This window comes from Thecamonas trahens (genome assembly GCF_000142905.1).
Source record: "Thecamonas trahens ATCC 50062 unplaced genomic scaffold supercont1.60, whole genome shotgun sequence".
NCBI classification, from domain to species: Eukaryota; order Apusomonadida; family Apusomonadidae; genus Thecamonas; species Thecamonas trahens.
In genome coordinates, this window is record NW_013657620.1 from 107039 (window position 1) to 126340 (window position 19302).

Sequence of the window (19302 nt, forward strand, 5' to 3'; positions counted from 1 at the left end):
TCCCCCCCCCTCCCCCTCTCCCTCGATCTCATACCCAGACAACACTCGTTCAGCAGCTCGCGCGCCTCCTTGTGGCACTTGATGTCGCCCAAGTCCATGCCCTCGAGCGTAGCGCGGATGACATTGTCGATGGTTCCTGCCACCCGAGTCACGACGAGCCGATATGGCCATCATACCAAGTATGGTGCCGAGAACCACAACCAGGTTACCGAGGACCATACCGAGGACCACGACCCACGACGCCAAGGATCACGATCATCGATGCCGAGGACAATGTCGCCGAGAATGATGACGCCGAGGACGACAAGAGGCCAAGCCCAAGGCCAAGCCCGAGCAACGATAGTACGATACCCACAACCATACCCGCCATCCCATGCCCACCATTCAATGCCCACCACCCCGCCCCCCCATGCCCACCCCATCCCAGATCATCATCATGCCTATGTGAGTGCAGCCCCTCCCTCTCTCCCCTCCCCCCCCCCGTCCCACCCCTCCCCCCCCCTCCCTCACCCTCCCACGGCACACACACATACGCTGTGGTAGCTTGAGGTCCTCATTCATGGCTGCAGTTCCCCGTCCCTCCCTCTGCAAGTCGACGTGTCGTGTGTCCCTCTTCTAGTGTCTCGCTCCTTGGCTCCCGCTGTCCAACGCCTGCTCTCCATGTTGGCAATGTCCTCGTCTCGTCACGTCACCATCAGCAAAGGCATGCTGGGCTACCTCCTCTCCCCCTCCCCACATACACCACCAACGGAACTCGACTGAGTTAATGCTGGGCCAGCTACGTATGTGACACTGTATTAGTGGCTTTGATCACAATGGCCGTGGCCACTACGGGCTGGCGTCGGTTGTCCAGCCATGTATGGCTTAGTCGGTCTTGAGAGCGACAGAGCCGCGGTAGCCAAGATAGATGGCGGCGGCAAGGGCGACAAAGGTGCATGCAGAGAAAAAGGCGACAACAATGAGGATCTGGGCGAGCGCGTTCTGGTTGACGCCCATGATCGACGACTCGGCCGCGCCAGCCCGCCAGGTGCCCCAGAAGCCACCGCGGCCCGAGGCCTCGAGGGTGTAGCACTTGCGGTTGCCGTTGGGCGAAACGGTGCCCACGGCGCACTCGTAGCACGTCTTGTCGATGCAGGATCCCTCCCACTCGATCGTTGCCGCCGAGTTGTCCGGGTTCCACGACGAGACCGCGCCACAGAACAGCTGGTCGTTGGTGCCGAGGGCGACGTTGGCACTGGTCACGCTCGCCGAGCAACGGTTGTACAGCGGATCCTTCTTGGGCGCACACTGGCCACGGAGGAAGCTCTCACCTTGGATGTCCAGGTCGATGGCCTGGACGCAGAACTCCTCCTTCTCGCAGTCGTCCGAGTCCTTGCACTGCACACACCGCAGCTGGCTAGCGGACACTGTCCGGCAGTACACATTGTGCTTGTTGAGCGCACAGTCATTATCCCGCGCGCAAGCCACTATCCGTAGCACCCCACCATCCCCACCATCCCCATCGGTTCCCCTCATTCCGCCAGGTGAGTCGCTAGCCACAGCGGAACAAAGGCGGTTGATCGGTCTGCCGCTGCCTTGATCGGCACGGCCTTCTTCTAAAGCTGCACCCCCGCCCGCTGCTGACCATTACGTACCGCCCCAGTCGAGCTTTCGCCCTTGGACTGCCACCATGACCATAGCCAAAGCCAGCATACTCAGCCACATCCACACACCTGCTCTCAGCACCATAGCTCTTCCTCGTTTCGGCTGCGAGTGCGTTGTTCCGCCACTCGCGCTCGCCCGCACAACCGCCGGCACCCGCCAACTTGAAGCCTTTTTCCTGCACTCTCCCCACCACGGACGTTTGATCGATCGCCAGCTCAACGGCCGACTCGACGACCTTGCCACGCCGCGGGATATAGCGGCCATGCCGCGACGGAACGTAGTAGCCGTGAGCAAGGGCGACCTTGCGCTTGTTGACGACCTCCTCGACTATCTCCATCGTGGTCTTCCTCCTGCTGACGGCGAGTCGCTCTCTGCCGAGGCTGCTCTGGTCATGGCCATGGCTCTCGGCGTGCCCGAGTCGTCCGTCGCCCGAACCGCGCGCAGCATGCACCGCGCCGGCCTTCTCCGCCTTCGCAAGTCGCTCCTTAGTCTGGTTGCCTCGGGCGGCCGGCCGCGCATCGATCCGATCGTTGCAAAGGTCCATGCTGTGGTATCGGTTGCCGACAATGGTGTTGGCGTTGATGGCGACGATGACGATGACGGTGACGGTGATGGGGTTGGCCATGATGGGTGCGATGGCTTGGACGCATCAGACTCGGATGCAGAAGGCGATGGTGCTCAGAGTACCGAGGACGGGGGGACAGACTCGGATGCAGAAGGCGATGAGGATCAGAGTGCCGAGGACAGAAGAGCAGACTCGGACACAGACCTGGGCACGGGCGGCTCGCCGTCCAGCCCGAGTTGCCCCGATGACGAGGACGACAAAGTGATGGTGATCGAGGCACTAGGGGACGACGCGCCCGATGCGTTCACCCCGCTGCTGGAGCGGTTTGTCAAGGTTATGATGTGGAAGGAGGCATGGGCTGGTGATGCCGTGTTGGACACGCCGCCACTGGAGAGCTTCGCCCCGCTGGTGGCCAAAGATCTGTTCCTCCCGCCTGATCAAGTCAAGCGACTGTTGCTTTGGACGGGCCTCCCGCAGTCAGACGCCGAGCTCTTTGCCGCCCGCTTCGCCAAGCAGCCGCTCGCCAAGCTGGCCACTGCGCTCCGCCGCCGCCTCTCCACCGACTGGGATCAGCTGTTGGGTGCGTTCAACACACACCTTGAGCGTTTTGAGGAGCGACAGCGGCTCAAGTTTAACCTTGCCCAGGCCAAGGCCAGGCCCGAGGCCGAGGCCGAGACCGAGGCCGAGACCGAGACCGAGACCGAGGCCGAGGCCGCCAGCGTCGCCACTGAGGCCGACACTGAGGCCGACACTGGGAGTCCGCGCAGGGTCCACTTTGCCAACACTGTCCAAGTGACCGAGTACCAGCCTGGCGAGCGGATGCTTCCTCAAAGCCGGCGACGGCGGCGGCAGCGCGGCGGCTCGCCCGAGCCGTCGTCGGTCTCATCACAGCGTGTTGTGCGAGGCGCGGCGGAAGCAGAAGCCACTTTGGATGCCAACCCGCGTGCGAGCGGGCGGCTCGAGAGCCTACTTCGTCTACCGCCTGCCAAACGAGCCGAAGTACTGCTCTTTGGCTCGTCCGGTGCCCAGGCGCTGAATGGGGTGCAGGCGCGGGCGCTGGCCAAGTCGCTCGGCGATGCTGATGCCGGCATCGCCGCCCAGGACTTGCTTGGACTCGACGGCAAACAAGTTCGGGTGCTTCTCGCGACGTGTGCTGTGCAGGCCGGTGCTGACGCCGACGATTGGGTCGAGCGGCTCGACGCTGCGCTGTGGAACGGGGCCTCGGACGCGCTGTTTGAGACGCTGGCGCCCGGCAGCGGACTCGGTACCTCAGCCGACGACCTTGTGGAGAGCTTTTCGCGAACCAGCCTCCACACTGGCTTTCTCACTTCCAGCTTTTACCCGCCTCGGATCTCGATCTCAGAAACGCCACCGTCGCTGCCGCGCAACGAGCCGCTGGCGTCGCGGTACGCCTCCCTGCAGCTCTCGCCGTCGCCGAGGCAAGAGTCGCCTCCTGCGGTGCCTATGGCCCACCCTGTGGTGGCACCGCCGGATCCAGCGCCGACTACAGTCAACGTCAACATCAACCTCGGTCCGGCGGCAAGCTCGGGAAACTCGGCGGCGTCCTACCCTGTTGTCGATGTTTCGTCGACGGCTGGGGCCGACCCGTCGCCTGGCCGTCCAGGCCTCAAAACGCGGCCGCGGATGGTGCCGTCTGTGGAGCTTCCAGAGCTGCATCGCGGTGCAGCCAGAAGCGGGGCAGGCAGTCCACTTCGGCCACGGACCGAGGCACTGCCGGCGTACATGCCGCGGGTGCCTGCCGCGGTCGCGGCAGGGTACATCCGGCGAGTGCCCGAGGTGCATCAGGATGCGACGGTGGACCGCGCGCTGGCCATTGCGCTGCGGATCTGCGGGCGGGGACAGCGGTAAAGAGAAAGGCTTCGTTTACAAGCGACTACATGTACGTCTGCGCGTTCCACTGGTTTGTCTGGGTGACGGCCTTGGCGCGGTACTCGCGGGCGCGTTGGTGCTTGTTGACGTAGGCCTTGTTGTACGACGAGACCAGGGCGTCGTGGTCGGTCTTCTGGCCGATGATCATGTCGGGGATGGACGACGGCTTGTGGTGGTACGAGTTGAGCGGAAGCGGTGGGTTGGAGCGGCGGGTGTCGTCGTTGGCGTACGAGAGCTGGTAGGTGGTATCGAGCAGGTGGGCTGACGGCCCGTCGACGCGGCCGTAGCCCTCGGAGGCAAGCGAGGTGCCGCGGCGGGCGTCGATGGTGGGCTTGGTGTAAGTGGCACCGCCAGTGGCCGATTCTGCAGCAGCGCGGATGGCGGCGGCGTCGGCCTCCGAGTCGAGGCGGGCGGCATTAGCGCGGCGGGTGGCGTCAGCGGCGAGGCGGTCGGCCTTGAGCTTCGGGCGCTCGCGGCCGACCGAGGCGTTGACCAACGAGCGCGACGACTCGTAGGCATGGCGCGAGACCGCCATTTTGGAGCGCTCGCCCGAGGCAAAGGTCCGCCAGTCGTGGCCGGCCGCCGTCGTGGTCCGCTTCAGAAAGTCGGTGAATCGCCGCATGACGTCCTTGAACGAGTCCTGCGACCGCTCTGAGAGCGCGGCGTACCACTCGGCGACGTCGGCCACAAGCGAGGCGCGGAGGACGTCGCCGGCGTAAAAGTGGACAATCTCCTCGGGCGGAAGCGTGTCCGAGGCGGCAACAACGGCAGCGCGCGGGAGTGAGAGCGTCTCCTGGTAGACCGAGGTGTAGTTGGTGGCCCTGAAGAACTCGGCTTCATCAGCCCGCTCCAGCGTGGCGGCAAACGGCGCCGCCTGGTCCGCGCCCCAATCGAGCTTGCGATCGCGGTGGACCTTGGACGCCATACCGCGGGCCGACCAGTCGTGGAAGTCCCTCTGGTAGAGCGAGACGAGGCCGATCGATTCATCGCCGGCTTGATCCGTGCCGGGCGTCTTTCCACCGGCGCCGGTGCCACCACCGCTTTCCCCATCGAGATGCGAGGCGGCACGAAGCGCGGCGAGTTCAGCTCGACCAGCGCGCTCGGCCTGCTGCGATGCAAGCGAGGACTGCGGCGGGGCGAGAGTGGCGGTCTTGGCAGCGATGCGGGCAGGCGTGGCAGCCATGTTGGACTCGATGGAAGCGTTGTAGCCACAGTCATCGAGCGAGCACTCTGAGCCATACTCATGGCGCGAAGCAGACGATGTGTAGGCCTTGATGGCATTGAAGACGTCGAGGAACTCGCTCCGATCAGGCCCCATGGCCGTCTCCAGGTAGCGGTCGATGTGCGGTGCTGCCCAGTCGGTGGTCAGCGCCGCGAACCGGGCGTTGGCCTCGGGCACCGCAAGCCCATTGTGCTCACGCGTCCGCCTCAGAATCATGTCTGTCAGTGGTGGGTCTGGGTCTGGCTGCGGGTCTGGGTGTGGTTGGTCGTCGAGTGGGAGAGGTGCTGTGGCGTGGGCGTGGGCGTGGGCGTGGGCGTGGGCGTGTGGCTGGTGCTGACCCGCTGCCGTTCCGTTGGCGGCTGCCATCCATTCGGTTGGCTGTTGGCCGTTGGTGGTGGTGGGAAGGGGGGGGGGGTGGGAATGGCATCAAAATTTTGTGACTGCCGGAATGAGCCAAGCAGAGTGGTCCTACGAGAAATGACAGGCTTTGTTTGCCGGTGACACAGTCCAGGGAGGCAAACAAGTATACCAAGTAGGGGCAAACAAGTATACCAAGTAGGGGCAAACAAGAATACCAAGTAGAGGCAAACAAGTATACCAAGTAGAGGCAAACAAGTAGTCCAAGGATACAAAGTATACATGTTTGCCGGGCTCTTCCTGCTCTCAAACTGAGGTACTCTGCTGCATCCGGATGACCTCAACGCCTCGTACCACTGTATGCTATGTCGTACAGTTCTTGACATAGCTTTTGTCAAACAGAGTATGTGCATCCATGATGTTTCTGTGTTGTGTTGGTGCGTGGACACCTCAATCCGGAAGAAAAGAGCTCAGGGAGTCGCAGGGCATCGTTCCGGAACGGCAAACGACCACAAAACACAGGCCGTTAGACCGAGAGTGAGGGTAAGGCGAAGGTAGACTTGAGTTTCAGCTCTCCCTACCTCCCTCCCTCCCTCTCTCTCTCTCGACTTCTCACTACAGTCACGATGCAGTTTGTGCTTGTCTGCCTCGTTCTCGCTATGCTCACTGCCTCGTCGCTCGGCGCGAACGTCACGCTCTGCTACTACTCTCAAAATGGACCGGCGTCAGTCGACGCAACGCTGACATCGACGACGACGTCTGCGGTGGTGAACCCGGGCAATCTGGCCAAGAACAAGTGTCTTGTGATTGTGAGCTCCGTCTCTGGAAGCTACAACGTCTCGATTAGCAGCAGCGGCTCGGAGCTGACGTCGAAGGTCGTGTCGCTCAGCAGCGACACGCGGATCTTTGTCTCGCCGTCGGGCACGCCGGACTCGGCCAGCGTCGAGATCACGACCCAAGGAATTGCAAACATCGCTAACACCGACACCCAAGTCTACACGTCCAACTTTGGCACCGTCTCTCCCATCAACGTTGAATTTGGCACAGCGAACCTCACCCCGGTCAACTTTGGCGTGACTGGGACGGCCATCATGCGGCAGAACCCGAGCGTCAACAAGTTCACACTCAAGTACTCGGCCAGGAGTCAGGTCCTCGGTACCATCGGCTACTCGGGCTCGGCTAGGGTCGACCTGCTCGGTAAGCCTGTCTTTGTGGCTTTTGTTGCTGACGCCTCGGGCTCGACAACGATGCACGTCACGTCTGCGACCGGTGTCGAGATGTCGAGCGGCAACGCGGCGACGACGTCGTCGACGTCAGGTGCGATCAGCGCGGCACCGGCGTGGGCTGCGGCGGTGACAATGGCGGGTGCTGTACTTGCGGCGCTCCTCTAGCGATGACGGCACCAGCACTTGCTAACTAAACAAGTCAGTTTTCACTTTGTACAGTCTAGTATGTGCAGGGAGCTCGAGAAGCCTTAAATCGGCGGCGGCGGGCCCGACGACGAGGCCGAGCCTGGCGGAGAAGAGTAGCCGCTCGAGCCCGACTCGCCGTCGTCCGATGACGGCGGCGGGCCACCCGATGACGACGAAAAAGACTCGTCGCGGCGGCGGAGCCGGGCAGGCGGCGCGCGACGCGGCGGCGGCGGAGCAGGCTTGGTCTCGGCCTCGTCAACGTACGACGACGACGACGCGGCGTCAAAGTTCATGTACGCGGCACCCGAGACGGCAATTTGGGCCTCGGTCTCGCGGGCCAGCGGAGTCATCTCGACATCGCCGTCGTCGCTCTCGAACCGCTGCGGCGGCGGGCCCTTGGGCGCGGCCACGCCACCGGAGCCTGTCACAACGCCGCCAGCGGGCGTTGCGCCGAGCGTCACGTGCTCGTCCATGTCGACCAGCTCGTCACGATGCTTGGCGGCCGGCTCGTCATAGTGCACGTCGTAGATAAAGCCAGCGTCAGTGAGCTTCTTGTTGCGGCGCTTCTCCATCTCGACCTGTGCACGGAACTGGCGCATGACGCGCCAGGCCTCGTCCTGCCTGCGATGGGCACGACCGGCTGCCTTGTCCCTGCGGCCCTTAAAGGTACGGAAGATACGCCAGAGAACAAGGACAGCGAGGAAGAGGGCCAGACCGACGTAGCCGTGGGTAAAGCCGCCCTTGTCCGAGTCCTTGCGCTCAAAGAACGACTCTTGCGGCACCTCGCCCGAGGGGCAGTAGCCAGTGTAGATGACCTGACCACGGGAGCAGGCAATGGTTCCATCGGGATTGAGCTCAGAGCACTTGCTCTCCACCTCGCACCAGCCACAGCTCGCCTGCTGCTCCAGCAGACACGCACCACACTCGTTGTGGATGATACACTGCTCCGAGGTCTCTAGGGCCACTGCGTAGTTGCACACGCTCGCAATGATCACTACACTCACCCACAAAGTTATAAACCACATGAGTAAAGACATCACATTCTCCTCTTTCCAACCATATCCTTTCCATACCCCTCCCCTCCTACATCTACCCCTACCAACTGTGTATCCTCTCCCCCTCTCCTCTCTCCCGCCATGTCGGCAATGCCAAAAAACGAACATCGCCCGTTTGTCCCTCCCTCCCCCCCTCCCCCCCCCTACACAAGCCACGTACCCACCCACACCAACCCCATTACCATGCTTGCATGCATATGGTCACTCGTGCTTCACTCGTCGTCTCTCTGCTTCAGTGCTGTGTGTCAGACGAGTGGCGAGGGTCGTCTAGCCAACCCTTGCCTGCCCTTGCCCCCCCCCCCCCCCCCCCCTGCCCCTCCCCTTGGTCAGGCTGTGTGTGGTCGCGCGCGTGGGTGTGCTACGGTGGGGGAAGGAGGAGTGCGTCTGTCACCGATCCCTACTCTCTCGGACTCCTCTGCTCTGAACGGGTGATCGATAATGTATGATGGTTACTGCTTTGATTGAATCGGTGCGCATCAGTGTCGCCGCCACCTAGATCATGCCGGCCGATGACGAGGTGATGGGTTGGATGATGACGGGGTGATGGGGGTGGTGGGCTTGGACGATGACGACACTGGTGCCCTTCCCTCCCTCCTGCACCCTCCCTATTTCTCTTCTTCTGACCAGCAGCCCTCACCACACCTCCCCCACATCACACCAGACGTTCCGATCGGCTGCACCAGCACCCGCGATCCGTCCATTCCTCGACTGCGTCGCGCCACGAGCCCCCCCCCTCCCCCCCTCGCGCCTCAAAGCTGGACATCCAACTCACAGTTAGACACACTGGGCAACACTGTATGCATGGTGCTGGCAGGAGCAGACGGAGTAAAGCTGGTGAGCGGCATGTGGCTGTGTCGGCTCTCATCCGCTGTGCTCCGCTCGGTCTGGCACTGCTCGCCGTCCAGGCGCAACTGCAGGCGCTGACTCACTCGTACTCGGGCACGACGTTTGGATGGTTGGTGGCATGCTGTGCAGCGGCGGCGGGCTTGTCTCTGGCTGCTGGCCTGGTCCTTCGATCAAGGTCAGGCGCTTGTGTCTGGTCCATCATCCTCGTCCTTATGCCTTATCTCGCTACTGCCGTCGTCTATCTTGTCTTTCCCCGCCCACTGGCCGTCTCCCACTCGTTTGATCTCAATCTCGTCCTCACAACCGCCATCACTGGCCTCTTTGCCTCGCTTGCCGCCCTTGCTGCCACTTGCTTCAGTCTATGCGTTCGATGCCGAGTTGCCCCTCTCATCCGCGTCGGCCTCTGCATGACCCCGCTCCTCGCGGCCGCTCTGGCAGCCGCGCTCATGGCATGGTCGTACTCTGTGAGCCACAGTGAGGACTATTCGGTGGGCATCGGCGGCTGCAACCTCGACAAAAGCGGCAGCTGCGTCATTCCCAGCCACATGCACCTGTTCCACGCCGTACCAGCGTTCATCACCTCCAACCCGATCCTCCTCGCAGCCTGCCCGGCCCTTGCAGCCGGCGCTCAAGCCCCGACAGTGCTACCGGGCTCACGCGAACTGCTATTTGACTGCGGCGATCCACATCTACTGCCCGCAGTGGTTGCCAACGTCCACTACGACTCGCGCCCGGCGCGTGGCATGAGCAGGGCGCATGCTGCCATGCCGCCAGCCTACTGGAATGTCCTCGCCCCGGGCACCACTCGCTATCTGCTTGCCGCACGCACGCTTCATCTAGAGGTCTTCTGCTTTGCGCACATGCCTCCCGTTCCGGAACTCGTCGCTGATGCCGAGACTGGGACAACTCTGCTGACACCGCCGGTGCTGCCGGCATGGGCTGCGGGCGGGACCTCTCTGGGGCTGGTCATCACGCCTAACGCAGCACTACTCCCACCGCCCACGCTACCGACGCAAGAGCAAGACCTGCTTACGGTCCCACCGTCGATCCACATGACCATGCTTGACGCGGTCTCACGGACCATGTTCACGACCCGGATGCAGGCTACCGTCAACGCGCTGCTCTCGGCCGCCGACCCGGCGCCGTGCACTTCCGATGGCCAGAGTGACAGGAGCAGGAGGAAGAGTCGCAAGCGATACACACTCTTTCAGTTTATGCGGTTCCACGCACTCGGCGTGCACACCTCATCGTCACTGCCAGCGCTGTACTGCGATGCAAGCCACTCGCTGCTTCGATGCTCGCAGCAGCCCCCTGAGGCGACGCTCTGGGGCGCGTTCCGGGAGTCGGCTCGAGTTGCCGGCGTGGAGGGGCGCTCTCTTTTCCTCAACGACCTTTGCGAGGACTACATGACATCGATCTTTTCGCTCCGAACATCGGCCGAGTATGTGCCGGATGTGGAAGCCGCAACACCGTTCTGCCATCCCGACTACGATGCGCATGGCGCCTGGTCCAATCTTGCGGGACCCAATTCGATTGTGTCGCGGTGCATTGGCTCGACCCGCGTCCACGCTGTGGCCCTAGACGCCGCCCGCCGGGCTGCAGTCGGTGGCGCCGCTGCCGGCATTCCCACGCTTACCATGACCCACCTCTCAGATGGTCACGAAGGCTCGCTCGGCGTCCTCTCGACGCTCGACATGCCGCTGGCAGCGCACATCACCGGCATGCTTCAGGACGCACCCGGCGTCCACGTTGTGTTCTCGGATCACGGCAACCACATGGGCCCTTTCTACGAGTACTCACACGCCGGGCGGATCCAGAACAAGATGGCGCTACTCATGCTCCTGGTGCCAAACGATCTCCTCGACGCGCATCCCGAGTGGGCTCCACGTCTCGCAGCCTGGCAGCAGTCTCTGGTCTCGGTCCACGACCTCCACGCTACACTGCGCGACATCATGGCTGCGCCGGCCACGGAAGACCGACTCCGCGGCACCTCAATGGTTGCCGCCAATCCCGACCCAGACCGCACTTGCTCTGATGCCGGCATCGGCCGCTCGTTCTGCGTCTGTCCGTAGTTGTGGTCGAGTGTCCCGTGTCGGGCCTCCCAGCCAGATCGCACACCACCACCACACCAACGTCAATCACGGCGGCCCACCACCAGTAGTCACGACACACCATCAGCAGTCGCGGCTCACCAGCAGCCCAACTCGGGCCCACCATCAGGTAAAACCAGGTCCAACCAAATCGGTCGGGCACGTCGCGCGAGGCCGAGACGAGCCAGCGAGGTGCCGACAACGGCGACCACCCAACCCAGGATGGGCTACCGAACACGGGCATGCATTGCCATACTCGCGGTAGTTGGCCTCCTTGCCTTTCAGCATACCACTGTCTTGCTCGAGGAGCTCACCACCATCTCCTTCCTCCCACCGTGGCCGCTGTTCACGGCTGCCACGGCTGGCCTGACCCTCACCGAGCGCTCCTTTGCCGCCGTCGCACCACCTGGCGCACAGATTCTTCGCTTGGCCACCGCATACGTGTCATCGGCCTCGCTAACGGCTTCGGTGCAACTCGGCGTATGGGATGCCCTGGCTGCTGCCCTGCCTCATCCGCTGTCGTCGCGGCATTTGGCTGCGGCCATCGCTGTTCCTGATCACATCGCCCTCGCCAAACTGATGACTCTGCTCGCTCAGCACGGCATGGTTGAGCGGATCCCGGGTGACGGCAGCGGCGAGGATGATGCTTGGGCACTCAATCACGTCTCGCGGCTCCTTGTCTCGTCGCATCCATCGTCACTGGCTCCGGCGGTGGCCCTGCTGGGCGGGCCCGAGCACACAGCACCCATGCACGATCTGGCGGCAGTGATGCGGCGTGGTGCGGCGCCTGGGGGCTTTGCTGGCTCGCATGCCGGCAAGTCGCTGTGGGAGTATCTGGCGGAGAGGCCGGAGCGCGAGCGGGTTTTTGACGACGCCATGCAGGCCATCGAGGCGACCGAGAAGGGCGCGGTGCTCGCCGACGGGGGCTGGGCGTCTACGACGTGGTGGTGGATGTCGGCTCCGGCCGCGGCGGCCTCATTGCCGCCCTCCTCGACGCGTATCCGCACGTCAAGGGCGTCATCCTGGACCGTGGTTCGGTCATCGGCGCTGTTCGCACCGAGTGGTCGACGTCGGCTACGCTCGCCGCATACCAACGCGCTGGACGGGTCTCATTTGAACTCGGCGATGTGTTTAGCGAGGAGCTTGCGCTCGGGCCTGTGGCGGCGGCGGCCGGCCGCGCCGGCGACCGTGTTGCCGTCGTCCTCAAGCACATCCTGCACGACTGGAATGCAACGGCGGCGGCAGCGATTGTGGCCAACGTGGCACGGGCGCTGCCGCCAGGCGGCGAGTTGGTGCTCATCGGGCGGGTGCTCGAGCCGGGTGCGTCGCTGGTCGCCGACCAAGGCTCGTATCTCTCATCGCAGCTGATGTACGCCATGTATGGCGGGAGCGAGCGCACTCTTCCCGAGTTGGATGCACTGCTTGCCCCTGCTGGCCTGGTCCGGCTCCGCACTGAGCGGACCCGGTCGGCGGTATGGGTCGTGGTGGCCGGCCGGGCGCCGACTACACCGCCGACGTCTTGACCTCGAACGAAGTAAAGGCAAGCTCGGGACTCTCCGAGCTGGGATCAGCAACGTGGACGCTGACGGGCGAGTCGGCGACATGCTCGGGGCCGATGGCGTCGCACTGGACATACACGTTGCCGACCGCCACCAGCTCGGGGTCGAACGCCTGCGCGTAGATGCGAGCGCCGACGTTGCCGGCCAGACCGGCCAGCGCCTTGCCTTTGAGCTTGCCATAGACATGGATGTCGCCGTCGGAAAGGAGCTCCGACCCGGTGTTGGCCGAGCCCAGAACCACCAGATCCCGGCCCTGCGCGTACACCTGCTGGCCAGACCGGACCGATCCCGAGACAACCAGCGCCGGACGTGGAGCCTGTGGCTCAGCGGCATCGCCCTGCACAGGCTGCGCCTTTGCCACCGGCTCAGCAGCCGCCTCATCACCACTCTTACCACCGGCGGTAGTGGGCACAAACAGCGGCAGGGCAGCATCATTGGCGTGATCTGCGCCAAAGCCAGCCCCCAGACCAGCAACACGAAGACCAAGAGCGGCAATGGCCTTGAGAGCCACAGCCAACTCTTGCGGAGAAGGCGATGGCATGGCTGGATGCGGTTCAATGATGATGGGCGTCTCCTTGAAGAACAGCGGCGAGAGTCGGATCTTTGCTGACAGTTGCTCCACAAAGCTCTGTCGGTCAGCAGCCGAATCGAGTGGCGGGAGGATGAGGGTAGGAAGGGCATAACCTCTGGAGACGAGCGAGACTCTCCGTTTCTGCACCATCATCATGGTCATCATTCCCTCATACACCGCTCTTCCATATACAAACCCTGTCCTCCACACTTGTGTCCGGAACATCTTCGCTCTGTCGCTCTGTCTAGCGGTGGCGAGCCGAGTTGAGTCTCTTTCCCTTTGGCGCCCTTCTGCCGTCTGCCACTCACTCGGTCACCACCGACCCAATACTGTCATTTGGTGCGCGCGCTCTCTCTCTGTTGCTTGCCGGCCAAGCGATCGCCCCTACTGGCTCGACGACCTATCCCTCTGTGTCAACACATCATACCAATTGGCATGATGACTTGCGTGTACATAACTTGCAGCCGCGCGCTTGTGTAGACACGAGATTAACGTAAGAGTTGGACGCCAAGACGGCGCCCGTTGTCGTTGTCATCATCATCGTCGTCGTCGTCGTCGCAGAGCCGCCGTTCCTGGCTTGTCAATAGGCATGGGCGCATTGGCCTTACAATGGTAAAGCCTGAGTCGGTGGAAATGTGTTAGATGATGGCGGTTGGCCGAGTAAGGCCGCTTGCTTGCCGCCTGGGACTGACGCTGAATGGTGATGCGATCAGAGGCGGACGAGTGGTATGGGGCCGCGCGCGAGATACGGCGTATGATGGCGCCTGGAGCTCGCCAAGAAGATCAAATGACGAGGCAAACTCGCACCAGCTGCTCGAGAGTTGCTGGCGAGCATGGCGTTCGCGCCGCTCGCGCGATGATGAGACGCCCGGATGCAGCGCTTCGAGCTGCAAAACCGCCGAGGCCTTGGTTGGCGATGGCGAGAAGGTAGGTGGCCGGACAGACGCCACATCGCGGGCGCGTTCAGCGATCCAGGTCGGGAGTGTAATGCCAGCAGAGACACGCGTAGGTGCGGTGGATGTTTGTCCGGCCCGTCGAGCGGCTGGCGAGTCGCGGATGTGCCGGCTCTGCCAGTAGTCGGATCGTCGCTGCATGGCCGACGCGGCCGGCGAGGCACGGATGGCAGCTCGCATCAGTGATGAGACCTCATCTCGGGTAAAAATCTTCCGCTTGGGATGCGGGAGAGAGCGCGGGAGGCCACGAAGCGGATCATGTTCGTTGACCAGGAACTGTGGCGTTCTGTGTGAGCGCGTCCGCGACCGCTCGGCAGCAACGGCCTCATCCAGCAGCGCGCCGCGATGTCGCCCATCTCTGCTCGATTCGTCATCCGACCACAATGCCGAGTTGGATGGCAGCGAGGCGGTGGTGAGCGAGGTTCGCGGCGGGAAGAGCGAGTCGCCCGAGTGCAGCGAGAGTGCCAGCGAGTCCGAGTCGCTGCCACCACTCGCGCTCGCCGCGTCCTGCACCAGCTGCGAGAGAAACGAATCTCGCTGGTCTCTTTCCACCGTCCGATGGCTCTGCACTCGGGCCGGCACCGGCGTCTCCTGATCTGCCCCCAATGCCGCATTCTGCGGTGCTGGCGTCTCGGATCTGGGCGCCGCTACCACCATCGCGGACGATGCGGCCACCGAGCCCACGCTGCCACAGGAGCGCGACAATGAACAAGCGGCAACATCATCACCAGAATGATGGCTACATCGACTTGTCTGCGATCGGAGGCTCTGCCTATCCCACCGTTGGCTGTGAGCCAATCTGCCGTCGCTGTCTTCCCGCCGCTCCTCCTGGCCGTGCTCGCCGTCATCACCCACACCACCGACACCACCATCTAGCCAGTCATCCAAGACCGAAGAGTACAGAGAGTCATGGTAGCCACCAGTAGCCCGGCTATGGACTTCTTCCTCGTCATCTTCGCCCCACTCGAGCCTCCAGTCAGTCATGGGTGCGGGTGCGGCTGAGGCAACGGCCGTATCTGGTCGAGTCAGGTGCCAACCAACAGACCGCCAGCCTCATCGACGTATCGACCAGCATAACCACCAAGTCGAGACAGGTTGGCCCTTTGACCTGGCAATCCGATTCAGATCCATGGCTGGAGGCCATGGGCACATTGGGCTGAACGGATCCCTTTGTGTTGTACCCTTTGCTCCCGCCAGCACCGATCGGACGCTCTGCTCACAAGTGGACACAGTGCGTGTGTGTGATGACATCATTGCAGCATATCGATAACCACACCAATAGCCATCGTAACCTCCTTCGCCTGCTTGGTGCCTCATCAGTGCCTCATCAGTGCCTCATCAGTGCCTCATCGGTGCCTCACCGGTGCCTCATCAGTGCCTCATCAGTACCTCACCGATGCCTCATCGGTGCCTCACCGGTGCCTCATCAGTGCCTCATCAGTACCTCACCGATGCCTCATCGGTGCCTCACCGGTGCCTCATCAGTGCCTCATCAGTACCTCACCGATGCCTCACCGGTGCCTCATCAGTGCCTCATCAGTACCTCACCGATGCCTCATCGGTGCCTCACCGGTGCCTCATCAGTGCCTCATCAGTACCTCACCGATGCCTCATCGGTGCCTCAACCACAGCACTGTCTGTACCATACTTGTGGTGTGAAAAAGGAGTATGCCGCGGACGACACTGACAACAGGAGCAGCTGCCTCGCCTCGGACGGGACGACGGGCAGCAGCGCCACGGGCCCTGGCACCCTCTCAGCCAGGCATGCTTGCGCACAAGTCATATGCTGAGGAAGTGACTCGTGGAAGAGGCACTCTGCCCATTGCCTCATCGTACCATGCTGATTTTGCATCAAAGCAGGCGTTGACCAGGAACAGGCCCATCGCCTCAAACGGCCTCGGCGCAACGACCGCATCGAGATCGCCTGGGAAGAACGTGGCAGAGCCTGTTCTCCGCTCGGCTGTGGCCATGCCGGACAGATCGCTGCGAAGGTCAAAGCCTATTGCCTCTGCTAGGCCGGGGGCCACCACAAACGCCGCCTACCACTCGCCGGCAAAGGACCGCAACCCGTACTACACGCCGCCTTCCCCCGCCGCTCGCCCGCCGCCGACATCAGCCGCCTCCTCGGCTCCACGCACGCCGGATCGCCTCTCTCGTGCCATGTCGTTTGATGGCCGTGGTACAAACGCCACTCCGTCGTCGTCCCGTCCGGCGCCAGAGATGCGCCTCCGCTCGCCCATCCACGCCAGCGTTGACGGCCGGACCTCGGTCTCCACCGTCTCGGGCCAGGCCTCGTCGTTTGACGCGCCCAAGAACGGTGCGCCCCGACCCAAGCCCTCACCGCGCCCATCGTTGCACCGGCCTATCCGCTCGCGCGCCTTTGGCTCCACCACCGCAGCCGTGGACTTTATCCAGGCCAAGGCTCCGAACGCATCGTCATCTCCCGCGTCCCAGGGCGTCTCCAACTATGCCTCGCCGGGTGTCATCCGCTACGCCGGTGCCGGTGCCACCACCGCGTCATACCCTCAGTAACAGCATCATCACCATCTATCGTCTTGTCACCTCTTGACCGTACCGACCCCCCTCCTTCACCGCAAACCACCGCCAACTCGAACCAGGCAACAGCCAGGAGCCGACACGCCTCTCTCTCTCCCTCTCTCTCCCTCTCTCTCTTTGACAAACGGCATCCTCTTGCTCGGCACCATCCATGGCGGGGATGCAGTACCGGCGGAGGATGGTGGTGCTTCTGGCTACGGCGTTACTGGTGGCTTGCATGCTCTACGCGTCTTCCACATGGCATTCGTCCGACTTGTCATGGGAGCAGGTTCGGGTGCATGCACCTAATGGGGGTGAGAAAAATATTGATGGTGATGGGCATCATGATGGTTCGGAACAAGCAGGAGACTCGCACCACTCGGCATTGCCGCAACAACCTATCACAGTGCAACCACTGGTGCATGTGTCGCAAGCTTGTGATGCTCTGCTTGGAAGCCATCGCATCGCGGCTTGGAGATCGTCAGTGGCGTGGGAGAACGCGTGTGGCACGTGCTGGAGTCAGAGACTGGCCGAGAGAGATCCACCGTCGTCAGCTTGCGCACTGGGCGCGGCAGATGGCAAGGCAAGTTGCTGGCAGGTCCGCATCAACCCACATTTGTTCGACGACTCGCAGCAGAAGATTGCGCTTGCTTCCGGCGTGATCGAGCTGGTCGGACCGAGCGCCAACGAAGCTGTGACAGACATCAAGGCCGAGTGGGAGGCAGATGGCCAGTCGCGGTTGCAGGGGAACCGAGCGATTCCGCCGCTGGCGTGGCTCGGTGCGCTGGAGGCCGACGAGGAGGCGAGCTGCGCCGAGACTGTTACTGATGACTCGCTGGTCTTGCTTGCACGCTGGGACGTGACCAATGTGTTCCACACAATGGAGGACATGATTACCATGTTTGAGCACGCGCTACTCCTACAGGTCCATCCTCGGTCGCTGCGGCTGCTCCTGGCCGACGCGTCGTGGAAGCCAGACGGCCCGTTCTTCCAGCTCTGGTCGCAGCTGTTCTCACCAACACCACCTCGGCGGATTTCGGATCTTGACCAGCCGATCTGCGCTGCACAGGCTGTGCTGCCGATTTTTGCCGGGGCATCAATCTTTGGTCATCCGACCTCGGGCAAGCCGCGGATGTGCGGATCGGCAGTGGTCCGGGCCTTTGCTGACTATGTGCGGGCGGCGCTTGGCGTGCCACCGCCACCCCCGCGCGCACCAGCGTGCACCCCAGCACAACCATGCACCGTTATCTGGATCGACCGCACCGAGCCGGCCAACGCTACTCATCGCTACAACCGTCAGCTCTCTCGCGACGACACGGCGGCGTTCATTCAGTTCCTGCGCGACCACCTTGGCGTTAGCTACTCTGTTGTGGCGGTCGACCTCGAGAGGATGGCCATTGAGGACCAGATCCGGATGGTGGCTAGCTCGCGGGTGCTGATGGGTGCCCACGGCGCCGGCCTAACCCTCTCGCTCTTTCTTCCGCGGTATACCGCCGGCAACGGCGCGTCGCTTGTGGTCGAGCTCCCGACCCGTGACGTCAATTTGCACTACCACAACATGGCGACGGCGCTCGGGCACGACTATGCCGCGGCCGACACAATGCTGCGACACTCGGCGGAGAGGTATACGCTAGATGTTCCGCTGCTGTGGCGTGAGTGCTTGTCACATGCACTGGGCATACTCGAGGCGGCGCCGACCGAGTTCCTACGAGCAACACGAGCCGAGGCCGCGCGCCCCACCTCTGGCCGGCAGCTCTGCCACAACATGACCGCCAACCTTGGCCTCCGCCTGGCGGTACCAGATGAGCCACACTATGCGCCGCTGTATGCAGGAAAGCGATCATTGCGGGTCCTTCTTGTCGGCGACTCGCTGACCAAGGGCTATCTGATGCCCCGGCCCGATCCGCCAGCAGACTCGCACCACCCATACGCCCGCCGGCTGCGGGCGCTCCTCACCGATGCTGCGCTCGTGACGGTGGTCGCCGAGTCTGGCTACACCGCGCGTCAGATCACAATCTTGGTTGAAGCCCACCTCACAGATCCGAGCACGCCGTTGTACGACGTCGCGATTGTGTTGGCTGGCACCAACGACGTCGGCAGAACGCCGTTCCCCCAAGCTCGCACCGACCTCTGTGACCTTCACAAGCTCCTCCTCGAGCACCTACCCCGGACTGTGGCACTAACGCTCCCGGGCCTTCCACCAAGCTATACCGACCGCCTCACTGCCACCAACACGTACATTGCCGAGCAACTCGCGGCCGATGTCGATCCAACCCGCGTGAGCGTCTTTGATCTCGCCAGTGCCGTCCCCCACCCCAGCGAAGACGCCAGTCCAGCCATCGCCGCCCTCTGGCTCCCCGACGGCGTCCATTTTACACCCACCGGCTACGACGTTGTGGGCGAGTCCATCTTCTACGGAGTCTTTGCCTGACACTCCCGCCATCAAGCCCGCTGATCATAGCCGACCTTACCAACTGCGACACACAACCAACAACATTCCAAATTGCTCGGCCTGCTTCCATTGCCCCCTCCCACAACCAGCCACCAACACCGACACCGACACCAGCACCTCACCCTCCTCCCCCCCCCTCCCCCCCCCCCCC

The 19302-nt window shown here is 63.0% G+C and overlaps 8 protein-coding genes across 8 annotated transcripts in view; 3 read left to right on the forward strand and 5 right to left on the reverse strand.

Moving 5' to 3' along the window:
• AMSG_10553 (uncharacterized protein) overlaps positions 1-598 on the reverse strand; it is a gene marked incomplete at its 3' end in the record, with an annotated part of 1582 nt that extends 984 nt beyond the window's left edge. Inside the window, exons 1-2 of the mRNA XM_013898034.1 lie at positions 534-598; positions 35-136 (exon numbers count right to left, since the gene is read on the reverse strand). Coding sequence (XP_013753488.1) covers positions 35-136; positions 534-561 — 130 coding nt within the window. The 5' untranslated portion in view covers positions 562-598. The remainder of the gene's footprint in view (positions 1-34; positions 137-533) is intronic.
• Positions 599-779: 181 nt separating this feature from the next.
• Positions 780-1756, reverse strand: AMSG_10554 (uncharacterized protein). The gene is made up of 2 exons (XM_013898035.1): positions 1635-1756; positions 780-1466 (listed from the first exon to the last, which is right to left on the reverse strand). The coding sequence occupies exons 1-2, from the start codon at positions 1726-1728 to the stop codon at positions 865-867; spliced, it is 696 nt and encodes a 231-aa protein (XP_013753489.1). The 5' UTR covers positions 1729-1756; the 3' UTR covers positions 780-864.
• A 461-nt stretch (positions 1757-2217) lies between these two features.
• On the forward strand, positions 2218-4078 carry AMSG_10555 (uncharacterized protein; the record flags this gene model as incomplete). The annotated part of the gene is made up of 2 exons (XM_013898036.1): positions 2218-2312; positions 2364-4078. Exon 2 carries the CDS (start codon positions 2474-2476, stop codon positions 4076-4078), a length of 1605 nt encoding a protein of 534 aa, XP_013753490.1. The 5' UTR covers positions 2218-2312; positions 2364-2473.
• A 25-nt stretch (positions 4079-4103) lies between these two features.
• On the reverse strand, positions 4104-5537 carry AMSG_10556 (uncharacterized protein; the record flags this gene model as incomplete). Its single annotated transcript, XM_013898037.1, has 1 exon — positions 4104-5537. The coding sequence occupies one exon, from the start codon at positions 5535-5537 to the stop codon at positions 4104-4106; it is 1434 nt and encodes a 477-aa protein (XP_013753491.1).
• A 1559-nt stretch (positions 5538-7096) lies between these two features.
• AMSG_10558 (uncharacterized protein) lies at positions 7097-8443 on the reverse strand. Its single transcript, XM_013898038.1, has 2 exons — positions 8306-8443; positions 7097-8084 (listed from the first exon to the last, which is right to left on the reverse strand). Exons 1-2 carry the CDS (start codon positions 8340-8342, stop codon positions 7153-7155), a joined length of 969 nt encoding a protein of 322 aa, XP_013753492.1. The 5' UTR covers positions 8343-8443; the 3' UTR covers positions 7097-7152.
• Positions 8444-11303: 2860 nt separating this feature from the next.
• On the forward strand, positions 11304-12537 carry AMSG_10560 (hydroxyneurosporene-O-methyltransferase; the record flags this gene model as incomplete). The annotated part of the gene is made up of 3 exons (XM_013898039.1): positions 11304-11990; positions 12095-12401; positions 12491-12537. 3 exons carry the CDS (start codon positions 11304-11306, stop codon positions 12535-12537), a joined length of 1041 nt encoding a protein of 346 aa, XP_013753493.1.
• Positions 12538-12584: 47 nt separating this feature from the next.
• Positions 12585-14902, reverse strand: AMSG_10561 (septum site-determining protein MinC; the record flags this gene model as incomplete). The annotated part of the gene is made up of 2 exons (XM_013898040.1): positions 13961-14902; positions 12585-13268 (listed from the first exon to the last, which is right to left on the reverse strand). The coding sequence occupies exons 1-2, from the start codon at positions 14819-14821 to the stop codon at positions 12585-12587; spliced, it is 1545 nt and encodes a 514-aa protein (XP_013753494.1). The 5' UTR covers positions 14822-14902.
• A 930-nt stretch (positions 14903-15832) lies between these two features.
• AMSG_10562 (uncharacterized protein) lies at positions 15833-19162 on the forward strand (the record flags this gene model as incomplete). The annotated part of the gene is made up of 2 exons (XM_013898041.1): positions 15833-16667; positions 17275-19162. The coding sequence occupies 2 exons, from the start codon at positions 15833-15835 to the stop codon at positions 19128-19130; spliced, it is 2691 nt and encodes an 896-aa protein (XP_013753495.1). The 3' UTR covers positions 19131-19162.
• Positions 19163-19302: the final 140 nt, after the last annotated feature.

What these genes read in the sequence shown, in the direction of transcription:
- AMSG_10558 (XM_013898038.1), bottom strand. Translation starts at nt 8,342, where the DNA reads ATGCATGCAAGCATGGTAATGGGGTTGGTGTGGGTGG. An exon ending in AATGGGGTTGGTGTGGGTGG is followed by an intron (nt 8,085 to 8,305) that starts GTACGTGGCTTG and finishes GGGTGAGTGTAG; the next exon opens with TGATCATTGCGAGCGTGTGC.
- AMSG_10554 (XM_013898035.1), bottom strand. Translation starts at nt 1,728, where the DNA reads ATGGTGCTGAGAGCAGGTGTGTGGATGTGGCTGAGTATGCTGGCTTTG. An exon ending in GCGAAAGCTCGACTGGGGCG is followed by an intron (nt 1,467 to 1,634) that starts GTACGTAATGGT and finishes TGCTACGGATAG; the next exon opens with TGGCTTGCGCGCGGGATAAT.